Raw genomic sequence first — 16,092 nt, forward strand, 5'->3', positions numbered from 1 at the left:
TTGCAGTGCCAGCATCCCATAAGGGTGCTGGTTTGAGTCCCGACTGCTCCAGTCAGTTCCGATTCAGCTCCCTGCTAATGACCTGGGAAAACAGCAGAAGATGGCTCAAGTGCTTGGGCCGCAGCACCCATGTGGGAGACCTGGAAGAACCTCCTGATTCCTGGCTTCAGCTTGGCCCAGCTCTGATCGTTGAGGCCACCTGCAGAGCGAACCAGCGGATGGAAGATCTCTCTTTGTCTATAACTCTGCCTCTCAAGTAAATAAATTAATTAAAAAAGAAGAAGAAAAAAAGCAATTAGCCATAAATGTACAGTTTATTTCTAGAGTCTCAATTTTATCACATTGGTCAGCATGTCTGTCCTTACGCCTACACCACACAGTTTTAGCTACTGCAGATTTACAGTAAGTTTTGAAATTGGGAAGTTTAACTCCAACTTTCTTATTTTTTAAGACTATTTTCACTTTTCTGGGTCCCTTCAATTTCCACACAAATTTTAAATTCAGCTTGTCAATTTCTGCGAAGAAACCAACAGAAATTTTGACAGGGACTGCATTGTGCTAGCAAGAAATATGCTTTGTTAATGGGGTAAAACTAACAAAATTCTACTGCTACTGAGGGCCTCAAGAAATAGTTTATCTATGGTCCTACTGAAAATAGCATTCTGCTTATCTCTCTACTTCCTGAGGAAAATACACTGAACAATCAAAACCAGGAGTCCATGGAGGCGGGCACCCGGGGTGGCGGGTAAGCTGCTGCAGGGGAGGCCACTTCCCATACAGGAGTGCCTGGAGCAGGGCCCGGTGACCCGGCCTATAGTCCAGCGTCCTGCTAATGCCCCTCTGGGAGGCAGCATGTGATGGTTCAGGTACCACCTGGCTCCCTGTCGCTCACAAGAACAGCCCAGACTGAGTCCCAGGCTCCTGAATTCAGCCTGGTGCAGCCATGGCTGTTGGACATTTGGGGAGTGAAGCAGAGGATGGAAGCTCACTCACTCTGCTTTCTGTCTCTCTCTCTTTCCCCTTCCCATCTTTCAAACAAAATGAAAATATATAAACATATTTCTTAAAAATGTTACACTAACATAAACTTACCTTAAAGGAGAAGAAAAAAATGAGGGAATAAAAGATCTTTCCAATGGATAATTTATTTTATGTAATTTTATAAAATAATAAATTTATATAGCTTTATATAATTATTCTTTAAATAATTAAAATTAAAATCAGTCAGTAAATATTATCAATCAAGTATCTAGTAGTAAGAACATCTATTATCTTTAATATGCATCAATTTTACCAAATCTGTACAGGGAGGAAATATTGTCAACCTACCTTCCACAGGTTTTGTTATTATTCCGGTCACTCCACCAACAACTCCCTGAAACAGAAATCAATCATGAAGTCTCCACTGAAAGGATGGTGCCTGATTTTAAACCAACCACTAGAGGTCTCTATAGACATACTGGAAATAATTTATTTTTTTTAATTGAGAACTTACATGTGAACAACTGCAGGTTAGTGAGCACTTTCAGGTTTTTACATGGTTTGCAAGTGTTCCAATATGGTAAATTTTAAATGAAAACATCTAATTTTATAACAGAAACAGCAGTAAAGCAGGTGAAGAGTCTAAATCTGGCGCTGTTACTAATCAGTTACATTACCAGGGGTAGCTGATTTAATCTTTCAATCTCAGTTTCCATAAGACCTAAGTATAAATTTTAAGGAAACTACTATATAAGTGAAAGTGTATGTAACTGAAAACAAAAGGACCCCCTTAGGATAGCAAATTACCTGACAAAAGCACTTTAGAGAACATGACACACTTTTAAAATCCTGGCACAAACACAGCAGGTACAGCTTCCTAAAATAATTTTCAAAATCAAAATATTTGGATATTTACACATTATTAATAACTGACAAGTAATGGTAGTAACTAAACTATTTCAAAAATACACAGAAAGAGAACTAAATGATATACTTAAAACTGAAAAGATTAGCCATTTTCTGGAAAGAGGGGAGGGGTGAACAAAGTACTCTAGGAGCAGGTGCTGTCGCACAGCAGGTTAAAGTCCTTCATGATGCTCGCACCCCATATTAGACGGCTAGTTCAAGTCCCAGCTATTCTGCTTCCAATCCATCTTCCTGCTAATGTGGCCTGGGAAGGCAACAAGATGATGGTGCAAGTACTTGAGTCCCTGCTACCTCACGGGGACCTGGGTGGAGTTCTGGGATCCTGGCTTTAGCCTGGCACAGCCTCAGCTATGACAGGCATTTGTGGGATGAATCAGCAAATAGAAGATTTCTCTCTCTCTCTCTCTGCTTTTCAAAAAATTAATGAATAGTAGTAATTTTTAAAAGTCTTACCTGGAATGTCTTAGTTACTTATTATAAATAAAACTTACACATCCTTATTTAAAAAGAGAATATATCATATAATTAAACAACACTTACATGCTCCCTATGTAATTTTATAAGTACTACAAAGTAGTGACAGACATTTTCTGGTTTATCATCAGTTAAGCATGTATTCCTTCTACAGAGGTAGTCGACTGACCATGCCCTCAATAATTCCTCTACTTCCTCACCATCCCCACCGTCCTCACTGGTGCTCACCTACCATCACCAAGTTCACTCCAGCCCACATGCAAAAGCACATTTGGAAACTAAGCACTAGAGCTGGTGGTGACAACAGGGAAGGACAGCAAAAGGGAAACCGGGAAGTCCACCACTTAACACTCCTGCTGCCTGACAGGGCTAGACTCACAACGGCATTCTAAGTCCCAGACAGCCAGCGAGAGCACACAGCTGACAGCACAGGTAGACAGCTGAGGGTTTCTTGAAGACACTGTGGAAGACTTACTCGCAGGAAGCCCTTCCCTCCTCTGGCCAGGCTGTCTCCAAAGTCTTTGGGCTGTCGACCCATCTCTTCTCTTCTTTTTTGCTGATACTCCTTGTCCATAGTAATTGCTGCCAAACCTTTGCCCACAGAACCAGTGATTCGAGATACAACTCCTGCTGCACCACCTATCACAAGGCCCAGAAAAGTAAATCACGCTGTTCCTTTAGAGAACATTATCACAATACACAGGGTGCAACTGCTGTAAACAGCTTAAATTCTGTAATTCTTAAATTTAAGCTGTAAAAAGCTTAAATTCAGCTTGTCCAACACACAAAAATGAGGAAATCAATTTTACCCTTCTATCAAAAAGAATAAAACTACTGAAAAAAATTTAAATAATAAAACAAAAAAAACAGGCCTGCGCTATGGCGCAGCAGGTTAAAGCCCCAGTCTGCAGTGCCTGCATCCCATGTGTGCTGGTTCAGGTCCCAGCTGCTCTGCTTCCGATCCAGCTCTCTGCTGTGGCCTAGGAAAGCAGTGGAAGATGGCCCAAGTCCTTGGGCCCCTGCACCTGCACGGGAGACCCAGAGGAGGCTCCCGGCTCCTGGCTTCGGATCTGCTCAGCTCTAGCTGTTGCAGTCATTTGGGGAGTGAACCAGCAGATGGAGGACCCCTCTCTCTCTCTCTAGCCCTGCCTTTCTCTGTAACTCTTTCAAATAAACAAAATAAAACCTAAAAAAAAAAAAAAAACTACTGAACATGATAGACATACTAAAAAATTACCAGGCCACTATTTATTTTCCTTTAAAAATGAGGAAATTAGTCTTTTAATAGGGACTATTAAGAAAGTTATCAGTTTTACTAACATAAATGTTTTTCATAAACAAGACATTTTATAATAAAAAAAAATATGAACAGGTGATACACACCTACTGTGTGTCCAAAGAGGCTTCTCACTCCAATCACCAACCCTTCAGCAAATTCTTCAGGGCCTTGGACAGCACCCTGGCCAAAAAAAGTTGAACATTTAAAATTTAAATAAGTTTAAGATTTTTTATTAAAACCTTTCAGTTTTCCTGAAGATACACAATCTGGAAAGATCCATAAAAATTGTGATGAAACAATCTTCATCCTCTATACCAAATACTGATAGAAGAATTTTGTGTTTACAGATATTTTCAACCCAAAAAATCTTAGCAAATTCTTTAAAAAGACTAAAGTTGGACAGGTGTAAATCACCAGGCTTCAACACAGACTGCTGCTGGCCTCTCAGTTCCATCAGACTACAGAGGTGTGCAGCTGGCAGGAGGGTGAATCCACATATTTTTAGCTCTCTTGTTCTTCAAGTGTTTCTTTCTGCCTTGTCCTTCTAGAACCCTCACTACACTGGACTCTTGGATTCTTTAAATGGAGGTGATGCAAGCTTGAACAAGAAACAAAGCAAGCTTTGAATGCCCCATGAGTCCTAACCACAATGGTGGAACAGCCTTGAGACAGTCTTTTATCTACCTACCACTCTAAACGTCCTTCTAACAGCATTAAGCTCTAGAAAATGTGCACGTCTTATTGCCCAGATAAGCACTAGAAGTGCTGAATTCTTTCTAAAACAATCTTTCAATGTCATCTCAAGTACTTTTAAATAAAAATGTCAAACATATTTTGTTCAATATTAGTTCCCAGATTCAATTAAAGTATAAATCATTTGTCCATAAAAGTATTCATTTTCATACACCTATATTTAAAATAATTAAAGATCAGTACCTGAAAGGGTTCATAAAATAATGCTTCAACTCCTTCAGACAGACCTCTAATTAATCCAAATGGATTTCCAAGCACATCTAAGCCCAAAACAAGGACATACATCTGTTTCAAGAACTAAAGAAGAAAAAAAGTGCAAATTAAGTCTTTTATAACTGTTGTAAGAAACAACATCATGCAACATGAAGAAAGGAGAGATTACTGATTAAATCAAGTTTGTGTTGAAGAAGGGCTGTGTAGAATAATCACCACCACACTCATTACCTGATCTTTCACTATAAGAAAACGTCAGTACTTCCTGTTGGGCTTTCAAATTAGATAAACATAGCTTTGAGGCACAGTCTGCCATTTAGCAGTTTATGACCTTGAACAAGTGACTGAGTTTCTATCTGGTGGTGCAGTTTTCTCATCTATAAAATGGATAGTTACATTCACCTTGCATAGGTGAGTATGCATATTAAATGAATGTATAATTCAATAATTGCTACTTATTTTTATTATTACCTTACCATCACTACTAAAAAGGATGGGGAATAGTTAGTGACCAAAATGCGGGGGAGCGTTGTGAGGGATGTCATATTCTTATTTGAACATGTAATAACCCAGCCTATACACACTACAGGAGAAAAGATTTTCCAACAGAAGGAGGAAAGAGAAATATCACCCTATACAGCAACGGTCCCCAAGCAGCCTGTAACAATTACTCTGACTCTGTGAATACATACCTGAACCACAGGGTAACTGATGCGCAAGGAAGAAGCTAGCTTAGAATTCCTCTTGCAGTTCCACTAGACTACACTTAGAAACTACAGTCACTGAAGAACCCAAGTGTAATGATGCAAAAACCACTATTCCTTCCCAAGGGACAAATATAATCACAAAGGGAAAAGGCACGGAGAAAATTTTAGAAAGGTAGATAGAGGCAGGTAGAACTAAAGAGACAACTATTCAAGAAAACCACTAAGTACTGCAATTGTGAATTAAGGTAAACTAGTTAAACACTACTACACACTGTAGAACCACGTAAATGTGTTTTACTTTGACACATCATGAATCTATGCAATATAAGCTACTATGATAGGAAATTACCTGTTCACTGTAATGTCTAACAACACTCCACATGAGCTGATCTCTCTTGTAAAACTGATATCGAATTTCATAATAAGCAAGTCTAGAAGGAGAGAAAGCAAAGATTGCAAGATATTGAGATGGTATTTTTGAAAAGAGGGACTTAATGTTTCAGTGATGAATAATTCTAATCATAGCTAATTCCTTCACAATTAACTGTGTATCTGTCACATACAATTTATCATTGATATCTTAATTTTATGGCAATAAAACAAAAATAGTAATCCTATATTTAATTTTTTCATGAACACATAAAAACTACAAAGGTTTTAAACAGTCAACCACAACTTCAGCTCACAGTGGTATTCTAAGATTTTTCTTCCCATTCCCCCAATTCTGAATTCTTCCTTTGCTTTTCTACACAAAATATTTAAAACATTTTATATGCCGCAGTTACACTCAATATTGTAAGCAAAGTATTTATCTATATATTTATTCAAAATTCTAGACGGTTATTTTTAATGGATATACAGCATTCCACTATGTTGGCCGTGTCACAACAAACAATTCCTCCACTGTCAGACATTTCTACAAGTGCATATTGAATATCAAACTCTGATTGCATTCCAAGATTACTTTTTAACTGAATTCCCCAAAAGAGAATTATTAAGTGAAAGATAACCAAAACTTTTAAGGCTTTTGATAGATACATAGCTTCTTCCCTTATACCTTTTGTTAGACCCACCCCTCTATCCTAGTACTAGGCTCACTCATACTTTGAAATCTTTGAAAATTTGCTTTGATTTACATGTATTCTTTGATAAATAATAAAGTTGAATATTTTAAATATCTATTGACCACTTTATCTCCTTCTTAAAGAATGATCTGTTATTGTCCTCTGGTCATTATCCACTAGAATCTTTAGATTTTAAACTTAATCCTCTTTCTGTCCTAGCTGTCATTCTATCTCCCTAGTTCTTTGGTTTTTAAATACTTTTGCTGATTTTGTTTTCAAGTGTATACTTTTTATATAATCAAATCTATCTTGCATTTTCCAATGGAACTTCCCCCCAATGTTTTTAAACTTATAAAGACTTCCTCTATTCAGAGATTTGGTAACAAGGTTAACTTGTGGGGTGTTTTTCAGTTTAAATTTTATATTTTGTCATTTGTTTCCTCTGAAATGCAGTAGTGCTCGTGTAGGGCAGAAACGATCTAAATGGATTTTTTTCTCTTAGGTGACTAATTGTTTCAATACCATTGTTGAATATTCATTTCAGTAAATGAAAATTGAATTATATTTACCTGGCATACATAAATATTCTCAAACTACACATAGTGCATTCTTATTTCTATTCTTTGCTGTATGATAATACTGAAATATCATCCTATTACTATACATTTCTAAATCTAATTCTGTTTGAAAGTCAATTTATCGGGGCCGGCGCTGTGGTGTATCTGGTAAAGCTGCTACCTGCAGTGCTGGCATCCGACGTGGGTGCCGGTTCGAGTCTTGGCTGCTCCACCTTCCAATCCAGCTCCCTGCTAATGTGATCAGGAAAGCAGTAGAAGATGGCCCAAGAATGTGGGCCCCTGTTCCCATGTGGGAGACCCTGAACAAGCTCCAGGCCCTTGGCTTTGGATCAACTCAGCTCTAGCCATTGCACCCATTTATATCCTACATGCACATATTATCCAGATATGAGTAATCAAAGGAAATATAGGGCTCTAACATTATGAATAAATAAGCATACTTAAAAGAGCAGACATGGACCAAACTCTTTCAGAACAAGTAGTAAAGTTATTAATTTTCTAAGCTAACAGTGCACAAATGGAGAGAATTAATAACCAGAAACGTAACATTTGGGCAAATGCTTCCCAATGTATTTAACAGATATCTTACTTGAATATAAGGTCATCCACATCAGTCAAAGTAGCACCTATGCTTTTCAACAGCAGGTTGACAGAATGAATTGCAATCATTTCCTGTTTTTCTTTGTCTGATTCTTCACCTCCGGAACCCAAAGACAGACTCAAATGCAACTAAAGGAAAAATAATGTTCATAAATAAAAACTAAAAACAAAAAATTTACATTTATAGGAAACAGAAATTTCCAGATGCACAAAAATCTTTCCATCAGAATCCCAGTGAAAGTTATTATTTGTTCTTTATACATCATACAAAACAGTCCACTTACATTTGATTCCCATGTGATTTTTGATAAAACACAAGTTAATATGTTCCAAAAACAGAGATCTAACTTTATTCTAAGTATATAAATACTACATGTTCTTAAGAGACTAATACTCTTTTACAAAACAAGCATAACCATTTTAAGAAAATACATCAACTGGCACAAGTTTTCTGCCAAATAAAGCAAATCAGTTATTTTTACCCAATTAAGGTACACCATTCATTGCAAAAATTAACAATAACAATTACATTATAATTACACCACCACAACAATCAAAAATAACAATAGCACAACCACCAAGGTAACAATTAGCAAGTTGCCACATAAATTTTCAAAGGTTACAAGGTGTGCAGCTTCTACAGACCCCCCAAACTCAGGGGAGAAACGTGGGATTTCACACGTTGCTCTTCAGTTCCTACTTGCGCTGTACCACCATTTGGTAGCACAGTTTAAGAAGACAGGGGTGATGGGTACGTGCAGATAGAGCAGATGACCCCAGCGTTTTACTTGCCAGGAAATCTGCAGTGCATTTTCTCCTCTGACATGGACTCCTGCCTACACGCAGAGTCAGCGAGCATTGGGGTTGAGGAAACAATGCTCAGGTGGAGAGAGATTCAGTCTTTCCCCAGGGCAGAAACCATGGAAGAAGAAAATAACTGTCCTTCATTATCTTCCCTGTGCAACCTCACAGCACAATTCCCAATGTGCCTTAGAACATGGATAGGTAAATCACCAATCATTAATACTTCCCTAGATTATAAAATATAAACTCACTCCCTAGATTATAAAGTCATTTTATACCTCCATGGTAACTTCATTCAGTAAACATCGGTTGGAGATATTGTTCAATCATATAAATAACTTACTTTCTCTTAATAATGAGAAAGAAATTTAATATAATCTGTCACAAAAGACTATCAATTTTTAACTTCCACTAGGGACATGACTGATATCAGCAAACTAATAGGTCAATTTAAAGTAATAACTCAATTTTACAAAGCCACTCATTTAATTGAACGAATTGGCAAATGCAATTGAAAATAATGCCCTGTAAACAGTTTTTGAGAAGGTAATGGATCATCAATATTTTAAAGAGTTACTTAATTGTAAGTCTGGCCCATTACACAAGTTTAGAGCATTATGGTTGACAGCATTTGTGAATTTACTAAGCAGTCACCTTCCCTTACAAAAGCTAAACGGAACAACAGAGGGGGAAAGGAAATGGGTTCATAAAGTACAAAAGCAGGCAAGTGAAAGGTATCTAATTTTCCACTCCCTTAGTTACAGTCAAATGTTGGATGGAAGAAAAATACCACATCAACAGTCTAATACCTACTTCAGCGTTTTCCCATTCTGGTTAGGGCACCCATTATGGCATTCTGTTTAGACAGTGATACGAGTTACAAAGTGCAACCAAAACATTACACATTGGTAAGCACTTCTACGCTTAATTAAGAAATGCTTTTGTCAGCTTCTTCACTGAATAAAGGGTTATTAATTCAAGACTAGAGAACATGCTCTGGTGGTTTCTCTGTGGGAATTATCGCTGTACATATGTCACAGAAAAGTGTCTTAATTATTTCCATTAATCAAACAAAATTCCCACCAAGTATGTGATGCACAAAATTAAAACCTGCACTTGTAAAGAGACTTTCTAAAAGTTCTAAGCCAATTATACTAAATTTTCAAAATAATAATTACCACAAACCTTAACAGGAGAAATATGGAAATGTTCAAAGAAACTAAGAACTGACATATCAGTCATTGAAGTCTCCATTAATTCTGTGTTTAGAGCATCAGTATCTTGTTGGATTAACTTTGTCTGAAAGAAATGAAATCAGAATTGCTTTTAATTTTTTTCTCTACCACAATTAGTTCCAATAATGGCCAATTTTTTTTTACTTTTTAATTTTCCTAATAAATAAAAATTATTACCCGTTTCCTTTCAGCTTCAGGGTCAGTTGTTGGGGTAAACAGTGCAATAATAGCTCCAAGAAACCCTTGATCAACTTTTAGGGCCATTTCCTGAATGAGAACCATAAAATACCTAAGGGAAAAGAATTTTTTAAGATGGAAAGAGTTTCTATTCAATCATGGAATTTTAAATGCTAAAACTCTGCTTTTCTCCAAAAGCCACAATAAGGTCATGTTCCTTCACCTCTTAAACACTTGGTTAGGAAGACTGACTGACAGCGATGCTGCCATTAGAGTGAAAACTTCTCTGGAGGCAGTGTGGCTGTATGAACACTTTGCACTGAAAAGCCCACTTATCACATCAAAGAAGACACAAATGTATAAATCATTCAATTTTCAAATTGTACTGCAATTGCTTTAAAGAACATAGCTCACAAATACATGTACTTTATGCGTTACTTACTATTTTATATTCTAATTATAGTTACAAAGGAAGAAGGTGGCTAAAGGAATTCTACACTTTAAATGTGTAGACATTATTAATAAAATAAGTATGAGCATAAAAAGTTACATGACAAAAAAATTAGTGTGTTCATTTAAAAAATAATTTTTATTTAGAAGTCACTTTTTTTTTTCTTTTTTTTCTTTTTGACAGGCAGAGTGGACAGTGAGAGAGAGAGAAAGACATAGAGAAAGGTCTTTCTTCCTTTGCCATTGGTTCACCCTCCAATGGCCGCCTCTGCCGGCACACCGCGCTGATCCGAAGGCAAGAGCCAGGTGCTTTTCCTGGTCTCCCATGGGGTGCAGGGACCCAATCACTTGGGCCATCCTCCACTGCACTCTCGGGCCATAGCAGAGAGCTGGCCTGGAAGAGGGGCAACCGGGACAGAATCCGGCGCCCCGACCGGGACTAGAATTTATTTTGCCGGCGGCCGCTAGGCGGAGGATTAGCCTGTTGAGCCACGGCGCCGGCCAGAAGTCACTTTCAAAAAGAATAAAATTTCTTTTTTAAGCAGACTTTTACTTCAAATCCCTTTTGATAAATATTGGGAATCCTTACTTACTTGAACTGTAAGACTTTACTGTACTCGTTAAATCTTGTGATGATACTCACATCAATGAAAGGCTTGGGCTCTAAAAGGAAGAAGGAAAAAAAAAAAAGAAAATCAGCCTTGTTTCAGGCAAACTAGTGTCTACTTTGCTTCTACAATCAAGTACACCTTCATGACCATTCTAACTTAATTTTCATTGTTGGTTTTTGTTTGTTTTTACCTGAATCCAAAGCAATAGATTTTGGAGGAGCCACAGGATGAAAAACAACAGGGAACATTGTACCTGGCAACTGATTATCAACCTAAAAGAAAAGAAGACCGACTCAGCAGGATTTAAAATAATTTAATTTTTTTTTTAGTTTCACAGTTGAGATTATAAAAGTCATCACCTAATTTCATAATAAATATCTGAATGTATATTTAGTGTCATTAGGAGTTTCACTATAAAGCTGTAAAAGTTTTTATAAAACTCAACAAAATGAGCTTTTTTTTACAAAAGAATGTATAAAAACTCATATTCATTAACATTATGTGGCATGTACACCATTAATGTAACTATTTGTACCTACAGATCATGTGAGATTTCAATTCTCTAAAATTTAAATATAACTGAACATGAAGTAAAAGGATAAGGAAAAAGAAGAAAAATATTCTAAAATCACTTAAAGAATTGAAAGGAAGAAAGACAGGGAGGCTGGAGGGAGTGAGCAAGCATGCCTTCAACAGCAGCCCCTCTCGCCACCCCCCGTAAAGCTCTGCTTTTTGCCTAGAAGGACAAAGGACGATCTCATTTGGGAATCCCATGACAAATCAAAGGAATATTACAAAAAACGTCAGTACAAACACCCTTATAGGCGAACTGACCAAATTCAAGTGCCTCAACAGTCACAAGATCTTTGAATCTGGATTGTAAGGAAGACACTGACTTCATAGCCCACGTGGGAGAAGCAGAGAAGACACAGCTACAATATGAAAATGTTTATTTGAGAATGACAGTGTTACCTGAAGCCAGTACAACCTGGCCCTTAAACTTCTTTGGTGAGGAGACTGCTTAAATTCAACCTGAATTCCTGATAAAAAATCACGTTTAATAGGGCACCGGATGGGGAGGCGCATTTCCATTGGCACTTTATCGAAATTGACCTTGAAAAAAACAAAAAAGCACATGTTTTTGTGAAGAGCTGGCATTAGCAGAGCACCCACTCTGTTATATTAAATGTCTCTTTACTAACGAATCAAAACCTAAAAAAAAAATCCATCTCATCAAAAGATCCACCTTAAGGTGATCGAAGCTGAGATCTCTGAAGCGTAAGTATCATGTTTCTAATAAAGTCAGGAGAACAACTTTGGTCAATTTTTGAATTATAAAAACTACAATTTAAGAAAATGCTTTATTGGAAAAAAAAAACTCAGTGTAATGCCTGACTATTCTTAAACAAACTTGTTTTATAATGAACAGTTAATCCTGGACACACAACTGGCAGCCAATTATGGGACACTGAACACCAAGAATAACCAAGGGGCTTGAGTAAACCAAAGCAAGTGGGGCCGGCGCCCCGGCTCACTAGGCTAATCCTCCGCCTAGCGGCGCCGGCACACCGGGTTCTAGTCCCGGTCGGGGCACCGATCCTGTCCCGGTTGCCCCTCTTCCAGGCCAGCTCTCTGCTGTGGCCAGGGAGTGCAGTGGAGGATGGCCCAAGTGCTTGGGCCCTGCACCCCATGGGAGACCAGGATAAACACCTGGCTCCTGCCATCGGATCGGCGCACCGCGCCGGCCGCAGCGCGCTACCGCGGCGGCCATTGGAGGGTGAACCAACGGCAAAAGGAGGAAGACCTTTCTCTCTGTCTCTCTCTCACTGTCCACTCTGCCTGTCAAAAATTAAAAAAAAAAAAAAAAAAAAAGCAAGTGGGAAATCAAAGCCAAGTTCCCGGAGTCTCAGAGCAGTGGTGACTTCTAGTTTTAGCTCTGTCAAGGCTCAAGTGAACACACCCTAACTTGCTGATGCCTGCTCATGTCTAGCAATCATTAACATTTAATAAGGTTAATTGAGCAGGATTTTTTTAGTTTTTTTTTTATTAATGAAACATATTTTAGTCATTAGCAATATATATTGGTATCATTCAAAACAAACTCTTACTAAGAGTTCTGTTATTTAAAAACTAAATATCAGAATAAAAATAAATTTCTACACATTTTTACTTGGAGAGTAAGCTTCCGTGTACAGCCACCACCACCACCTGCAGCAGAACACACCTATAAAACCCAAAGCCAAGGAATTCGGCGATACCTCAAAATTGCTGTCTAGCTTAATCCAGCCCCGGTCTTTTGACACTTGATGCCTCTGATAGGACTGCTCCAGTGAGATTATCTGCTTCTGACTGAAAGGCTTCCACTTCTGTTTTGGTTTCATCTCCCAAACCACGCCAGAACTAAAATTCACAAAATTAAATTAGGAACACATTTATGGTTATGGAACTCGTATGCAAGTCTAAGTTATTACAATCACAAATGTCCTAAGAAAATTATATTGATATGAGATTTTTTAAAATATCCAAGTACACCTGTGTGACCAAAGCACATAAAGGAGGAAGGAGGAAACACTTTTCTGTCTCTTCTAACATCAGTTAAAGAACTGGCAAACTTTTCCTGCAAAAGGCCACAGAATGTAAGTAATTCAGGTTTTGTGGGCTGGGACAGAATCAAGGAAAGTATGTAGGAACTTAGATATCAAGAGAGAAAAAAAAATTCTTACTTTTTTTTTTTTTTTTTTTTAGATTTATTTATGTGAAAGAGTTACAGAGAGAAAGAAACAGGTTTTCTATCTGCTGTTCACTCCCCAAAGGCCTCAATGGCCGGAGCTGGATCAATTCATGGCCAGAAGCCAGGAGTTTCTTCTGGGTCTCCCACATGGGTTTAGGGGCCCAGGGACTCGGCAATCCTCTGCTGCTTTCCCAGGAGCATTAGCAGGGAGCTGGACAGGAAGTGGAACAGCTGGGACTCGAACCAGCACCCATATGGGATGCTGGCACTGAAGGCCGGGGCTTTAACCAACTGCACCGGACCCTCCTTACATTTTTTTAATTAATGAAACTTAAAATATACAGTAACAACTGAGTATAATCTTTAAAAACATGAGTCTATTAATTGAGAAAAATACATTTCTTTTGTGCTAGTGGCATTTTACTCAGTAAGTATTCTATATTATCAAAATCTATCACAGGGCTGGTGCTGTGGCATAGCGGGTAAAGTCGCCACCTGCAGTGCCAGCATCCCATATGGGTGCCAGTTCCAGTCCCAGCTGCTCTACTTCCAATACAGCTCCCTGCTATGGGCTGAGAGAGCAGTGGAAGATGGCCCAAGTCCTTGGGCCCCTGCACCTGCGTGGGAGACCTGGAGGAAACTCCAGGCTCCTGGCTCCCGATCAGCGCAGCTCCGGCTGTTGTGTCCATCTGGGGAGTGAACCAGCAGATGAAAGACCTCTCTCTCTCTGCCTCTGCCTTTCTGTAACTCTGCCTTTCAAATAAAATAAAATTTCTTAAAAAAAAATCTATTGCAAATGTTCACCTATCGGGGCCGGCCCTGTGGCGCAGCGGGTTTAACGCCCCACATGGGTGCCGGTTCGAGACTCACCTGCTCCACTTCTGATCCAGATCTCTTGATATCTAAGTCCTTGGGCCCCTACACCCACGTTGGGAGACCAGAAGAAGCTCCTGGCTCCTGGCTTTGGATCAGCGCTGCTCTGGCCATTGCAGCCAACTGGGGAGTGAACCAGTAGATGGAAGACCTCCCTCTCTCTCTCTCTCTCTCTTTCTCTTTCTCTCTCTCTCTTTCTCTTTCTCTCTCTCTCTGCCTCTCCTCTCTCTGTGTAACTCTTTCAAATAAACAAATAAATACATCTTTAAAAAATAATGTTCACCTATCAATGCTGATCTGTAGCAAACTTTACAAGACTTATTTATTTATTTGAAAGGCAGAGCTACAAAAAGAGAAAGAGAGAGACAGAGATTCTTCCATCCACTGTTTCACTTCCCAAATGGCCACAAAAGCCAGGGCCAGGTCAGGATGAAGTCAGGAGCCAGGAGCTTCTTCCAGGTCTCACATGGGTATAGGGGTCCAAGGATTTGGGCCAACTTTTGCTGCTTTCCAAGGTCATTGGCAGGGAGCTGGATCAGAAGTGGAGCAGCCAAGAGATGAACTGGTGCCCCTGTGGGATGCCAATATCTCTGGTGGTAGCTTTACATGCTACGCCACAGTGCTGGCCCCATAACGAACATGTTTCAAAATGCGATTTCAGGTGCAGGCGTTTGGGCTAGTAACTAAGATGTCCAAATCCCGTATCAGAGTGCCAGAGTTTAACATCTGAGTCTGGCTCCTGACTCCAGCTTCCTGCTCTGCAGACCCGGACAGGAAGTGGTGATGACTCAGGTAACTGAGGTCCTGTCACCCAGGTGGGTAACCTGGATTGATTTCCTTGGTCCTGACTTTGGCCCCTTGGCTTGAAGGGTCATCTGGGGAACGAACTAGGAAAGACTGCTTCTCCTTCTATCTCTCTCTGTCTCTCAAATAATTTTAAAAAATACATAATATTTCACAGAGATAGGTATTGCCAAATACTGGTAATCAATCTATGAGAATATGACTTTAATTTAGCAATATAACACAAAGGACAAACTTATAAAATTCTATTAAATTCTCTTGATATTTTGCATGTACATAAACACAGCGCAGATCAATCACTTCCAACTGCAGGCCAGATGGAAGCTCCTCAACTGCACACGGATTTTGAAATGTGGGCACTTCCTGTGTATTTGCACTGAAGTCAGAACACAGGCTGCCAGGACAAAAGTTGCAGGTAACAAAATACACCCTCTCCAAATACATATGACATCAGCGATCACACAACTGGTTTCAACTTTGGATAGCACAGGAAAAATATAAAACAACTGATTCAAACACCAGTTGTCATCAAAGTGAATTGAATATGGTATTAAGTTTCAGATATAAGAGCTATTTTGTTTTCTAATTTTAGGTTCAAGTTCATTAAGAAACATCACCAATTTTGTGGCAAAAACTTATTTTTTTCAATCACTAGTTGCCATCTAAATGAATTTACCACAGTATCACATTTCACAGAAAGTGCTGCTTCATCTTTTCATTTTAATTTAAAATACATCAAGAAATATCATCAATTCTGCAGCAACAGCTAGTTTCCAAAACCATTAAGTATCTGGTAACAGTGACTGAGTGTGGCTCCTGTTGTTCAGAAAA

The 16,092-nt window shown here is 38.8% G+C and overlaps 1 protein-coding gene across 2 annotated transcripts in view; it reads right to left on the reverse strand.

Moving 5' to 3' along the window:
- The window catches only part of VPS13C (vacuolar protein sorting 13 homolog C), a 197,979-nt gene that overhangs the window by 19,005 nt on the left and 162,882 nt on the right, over positions 1 to 16,092 (reverse strand). Inside the window, exons 66-77 of one of the 2 annotated variants that reach the window (XM_062206048.1) lie at positions 13,112 to 13,253; positions 11,826 to 11,966; positions 11,044 to 11,125; positions 10,836 to 10,905; positions 9,793 to 9,904; positions 9,566 to 9,679; positions 7,566 to 7,705; positions 5,684 to 5,765; positions 4,598 to 4,711; positions 3,766 to 3,841; positions 2,858 to 3,021; positions 1,330 to 1,375 (exon numbers count right to left, since the gene is read on the reverse strand). In XM_062206048.1, coding sequence (XP_062062032.1) covers positions 1,330 to 1,375; positions 2,858 to 3,021; positions 3,766 to 3,841; positions 4,598 to 4,711; positions 5,684 to 5,765; positions 7,566 to 7,705; positions 9,566 to 9,679; positions 9,793 to 9,904; positions 10,836 to 10,905; positions 11,044 to 11,125; positions 11,826 to 11,966; positions 13,112 to 13,253 — 1,283 coding nt within the window. Of the gene's footprint in view, positions 1 to 1,329; positions 1,376 to 2,857; positions 3,022 to 3,765; positions 3,842 to 4,597; positions 4,712 to 5,683; positions 5,766 to 7,565; positions 7,706 to 9,565; positions 9,680 to 9,792; positions 9,905 to 10,835; positions 10,906 to 11,043; positions 11,126 to 11,825; positions 11,967 to 13,111; positions 13,254 to 16,092 lie in introns of those variants that run through there. The other variant, XR_009867321.1, reaches the window with a different exon arrangement.

This window comes from Lepus europaeus, chromosome 11 (genome assembly GCF_033115175.1).
Source record: "Lepus europaeus isolate LE1 chromosome 11, mLepTim1.pri, whole genome shotgun sequence".
NCBI classification, from domain to species: domain Eukaryota; kingdom Metazoa; phylum Chordata; class Mammalia; order Lagomorpha; family Leporidae; genus Lepus; species Lepus europaeus.